The sequence below is a fragment of the Sphaeroforma arctica genome, assembly GCF_001186125.1.
Source record: "Sphaeroforma arctica JP610 unplaced genomic scaffold supercont1.1001, whole genome shotgun sequence".
Taxonomy (NCBI): domain Eukaryota; class Ichthyosporea; order Ichthyophonida; genus Sphaeroforma; species Sphaeroforma arctica.
In genome coordinates, this window is record NW_014039557.1 from 1 (window position 1) to 4723 (window position 4723).

The 4723-nt window shown below is 42.1% G+C and overlaps 2 protein-coding genes across 2 annotated transcripts in view; both read left to right on the forward strand.

The window, feature by feature from the left end:
- Positions 1-407: 407 nt before the first annotated feature.
- Positions 408-2690, forward strand: SARC_09616 (hypothetical protein; the record flags this gene model as incomplete). The annotated part of the gene is made up of 3 exons (XM_014296361.1): positions 408-564; positions 1096-1171; positions 1481-2690. Coding segments are annotated over 3 exons (460 nt in total), but the record flags the coding sequence as incomplete, so codon positions are not given.
- A 1636-nt stretch (positions 2691-4326) lies between these two features.
- SARC_09617 (phosphoserine phosphatase SerB) overlaps positions 4327-4723 on the forward strand; it is a 2433-nt gene continuing 2036 nt past the window's right edge. Inside the window, exon 1 of the mRNA XM_014296362.1 lies at positions 4327-4714. Within this exon, the coding sequence (XP_014151837.1) occupies positions 4440-4714 (275 nt within the window). The 5' untranslated portion in view covers positions 4327-4439. The remainder of the gene's footprint in view (positions 4715-4723) is intronic.

Consider the following 4723-nt stretch of genomic DNA (forward strand, 5'->3'; position numbering starts at 1 on the left):
GCATCTTTGTATACTTCTGTTTATATACGTATATATATATATATATATATATATGTATATATGTATATTTATTTATGCTTAATTAATTAATTATTTATTTATTTATTGATATTTATACGTCTACTTTTGCCTTCGTAACGAATACGGACTGTATTTCACATGTGACATGTGTAAGGACTTGCGTATATATTTGCTCCCCACTAAACGTTTGATGATTATGTTATTTCTCATCGGAAATGTAGGTATAGAGCTATATGCAATGCTATGTTATCGTACCCTCATCAACATCAAGTGAATGATATCGCACAATATTACATAGATATATGACAGCCGAGATTAGCAAAGGAATGTGTAAAGGCGAAACTCATTTAACAATCGCCGTACACTACTCACAATTGCCAATGTAGACCCAGCGGAGAATTGCATCCTGGCGAAGGAGAGATAGAAGGCTGCAAACGTATACTGACTGAATGTTTATCTCCGGAAAACGGAGATGGTGCGATTGAATGGGAAGTGGCCGACATACTCTCTAATTGGTACCGACCAAATTTCGAGATCTCAAGGGTAAGGTCGTGGCTACATGCGGCGTATGAGTTTCCCCAACACGTTTGTAATAAGACGTACACTTAATAATATGTAGCGGTCGCCACTGATCGGTGTACATGCAAATTTTAAGGTCTCGAGGCTCAAAGTGGTAGAGCTGCTTGTTGCTTGGCCGTGAATTGTGTCTCACGGCCCTATGGATAGTACGACCCCTCTTAGGAGCGGTGGTTTATATATATTCGGTAACGCTGTTGTGGCTAAAAGTGTCAATCTTTCTATATTGCTGTGGAGAATGATGGATTGAAGGATATTCCGATTCGGTAGTCTGACTGGCCTCTGGTGTAGTTGTGCTTCTTGTAAGTCCCATTATTCGGGTGTGAGCCGCCTCACAAATCTGACCTTCCTATCTCTCGGCGTTTTATCCGTATAACCTGCTGCATTTGGCAAAATATATGTTCAACCATTAGCTTGCCCGCTGAGGTTTATTCAGAGTACAATATATGAGTTCTCGAACTTAACAGCTACTTTTTATTGCAACTTTTATCCCCATAGTATCCATACTGCCCAGCACATATCACCAAGCCAAAGGAGCATACTATCGTAATGTTGATACAGCTTCCCGAATTCGGTATGTTATTCGCATGTGCAGCTAATACATATTGGATGGTTAAGTAATGCAATCGAACTCTCCTTTCAACTTATGGCATACAATCTGCTATGCACTGTGCATGAGTACGTATGGGCGGGCAGGATCGAACGCAGTGTTTTGTATAGTTGTATCTTCGGTATCCGAATACTGTTTTGCTTGCTTCGCTTGTTGAAGTGTGCGCCTGCGATAGGTTAGACTATGTCACGCCACTGCTGTTGGGTTCCGTAGTTTGCGAACAAGTTCAACGATCCTAATCATACGACTCACTATATCACTATACAAATATAGGTACATTCGCCGTGCCGAAAAACTACAAGCTGGTTGCCGCACCTTTGTTTGAACTCTATGAGAGTTCGGGGACATACGGGTACACCATCGCGTCGTTGCCTCTGGTATTGAGCAGATTCACATTCGTGCCGGTTAATTCAGAGCCAACTCCGCCCTCAACTGCAGATAGTCCAGCAGCGATAGAGCCACCCGCAGCGGTAGAAGCGGAGACAGTCACAGCGGAATAGTGGCGCATGCGTGCAAGAACATGGACTACACGCATGACGAACGAAGTATGCTTCACTGTGAACAATGCACGGATACATCTGCAAATACATCGGATAAGTACTAGCATCTATCACCAACGCATGCTAACTCGCGCGTGCGTAGTTGTGTACAGACATTCGAACAGTGTGCAGGCACACGTCCCGGCTTTGTGTCTCCCATTCGGGCTCCACCTCGTGTTAACAATTACAACACTCTGCGCATATGGGGAGGGAGGAAAGGCTCGTATCAACGGTGCGGGCGCAATGGAGTTAATTCCGAGATAGTAAACTACGCACGCGGGAGCGACACAATATTGCGGCAACCTGGTATTAGGATGACGCTCAGACAGTCATCTTGAATCCAATGGCAGCCGGAGGAAACAGTCTGCTTACGAAGCGCGTGCATTGCCACAGATTGATTCTTTTCGTGGGAGAAGATACTCGCACAGGAAAGACCGAAACATTACAGAGCGCGGCACGCATGCTCACCGGAGATGGGATAGGTAAATGTTGTGGAAGCAAGTTGCTATGAACAGCCAAATGTGGGTTTTAAGGCTCGCAGGGGTTGGAACAACGACATCTAATTCTATGAGAGGAACGACTGGGGTGTGAAATCAAGCTGTCTCGTTGGAGAGCAGTGACGAGACGAGAAGAAAGGAACTTTCCACAAGCGGACGAGAAGAGAAACAGGATCAATGGATCAGCGATAGCGGCTAAAGAGAGTGCCTGCACATCCACGTAGTCTGGAATCACATTAGGATCACTCTAGCAATCAACCTTGACGAGAGCTTTATTTTTAATGCAAGAATTGCTCCGAGGTTTTGTTATTGTGTTGCAGTATGTTAATGGCTCTCTTGATTGCTCAACGAAGGATAGGCTGGTGCAAAGTACCCGACAGTTCGCGGCAGCTGATCCGAATACTCCAAGTGTGCTTAATTGACAATAAAATCACAAACAAGGTGTTCACATAGAATATGCCAACAGACTGAAGAATCTGCACGCCAGCTGAGCTTATTCATCATTGTTGACAATATTTCTGTTTTTAGAATTAGTGAGTAAAGCCAAGTCCTTTGTTTCGAATGCTTCTATGCACTAACAGCACAGCAACGGTAAAAGCTAGTTGTCTTTGTAGTTTTATCAGTCAATCGTTGTACAGGTAAAATGCGCCTTCTCTCTACGAATTTCGTAATTTGATCCTTGGCTGAAGTGAGATATGTTCTGAATAGAAATGTGCATCTGAATTTATTATGGCTACACTCCGAAGATATAGTCTGTCAATGTACTACGTTTAGTTGTAATCATACATATGTGAAGGTAGCAACTGTTACGAAGTAAGACGGCCGTATTTCATTTGTGCATCGATGCAACACAAGTATCACTGAGATCAACTCACTTCACTATATGAAATAGTACTTTATAATTCATTATATGAAATAGTACTTTATGAAAGACATATGTACTCTTTGCTTAGTTGCGAGGGATAAACGTACCTCAAGTGTATGTAAACGAGGTACACAATATTTTCGTTTGCGGCATAATTGTTGTGAGAGAATGATTGCTGCCGTCACGACATATGCGCCTTTGGATATTCATCCCAATCTCAGTGTACATTAACACAAAAAACCTCTTCCACGTGTGTGCTTAGTACTAAAATACATATGTATTTCACGCCTGATCAATCCAATCTCAGCGTGAAGTAGCACAATACGCCTCTTCCACAAATATACAATGTATTCCACGCCTTCGATAATCAACCCAATTTCAGTATGAATTAGCACATTGCACCTCTTTCACGTATGTGTGGAGTGCTATGATACACCTACGAATTCCGCCTTATAAACCAAATTAATGTCAGTGTGGATTAGCAAAATACATCTCATCCACGAATGTGTGTAGTACTAAAATTTGAGATAGTTATCTCATTCCCAGTGTGAATTAGCACAATACACCCCTTCCATATATGTGTGTAGCACTAAAATAGACTTGTGTATTCCACGCCTTGGGATAATTGTCCCAAACTAAGTGTCTAGACACAGCACCTCTTCCACGAATGTGCATGTACTTATTTAGACACAATGCACCTCTTCCACGAATGTGAATGTACTTGTATAGACTTAATGCGCCTCTTCCACGAATGTGAATGTACTAAAACACATCTATATAATCCATGTCTTGTACGAATTGTCCCGATCTAGTTGTGAACAGACACCTCACACCTCACACCTCTGCTATGTTTGTATGTAGTCTTGAAACACACATTTGCAATCAAAGCCTTGGAAGAATTACCCCAATCTAAGTGTGAATGCACACAATACACCACTAACATAACAAAGCTATGTATATATGACAGTATTTCCTCTCGTGTCTAATTTAGAAGTCTATCTACTGTCTTCTCGCCTGTTGCGTTTAAAGTATTTATTGAAGTCAAGTGATGTATGCTGTTATTGCTGTAGCTTGCATGTAGGAATATGTGCGTAAGTAGACGAACAGTGACACTCACGATGACACTGAAGGCTGTCAGAATTTTCTAATCTGATTCTTAAGCTTTTTTTATATCCACATGATCCACACTCTGCGTCAAACTACTACTCTACTACTTGAGAGGTATACAGAAGTCACTTTATAATTTTAATATATAACATTCAGTCGCTTTACTTTAAGAAAGTCGATACGCTGATCATAGAAAATTCACTCAATCAATCGTTGCCTCAATTATGGCCCTCCCAATAGACACAGTCCGGTCACTCATGCAGGCAGCAGACGCTGTGTGCTTTGATGTGGATAGCACAGTAGTACAGCATGAGGGAATAGATGAATTGGCAGCTGTATGTGGTGTAGGCGAGGCAGTTGCTGCGTGGACGAAGAAGGCTATGGAAGGGAATACTCTATTTCAGGACTCGCTGAAAGCTAGACTATTTTTGATTCAACCATCGAAGAAGGATATTGCAAAGTGCTTGGAACCCGGGCTAGGTTTAACGACTGGTGTAAAGTAAGTTTG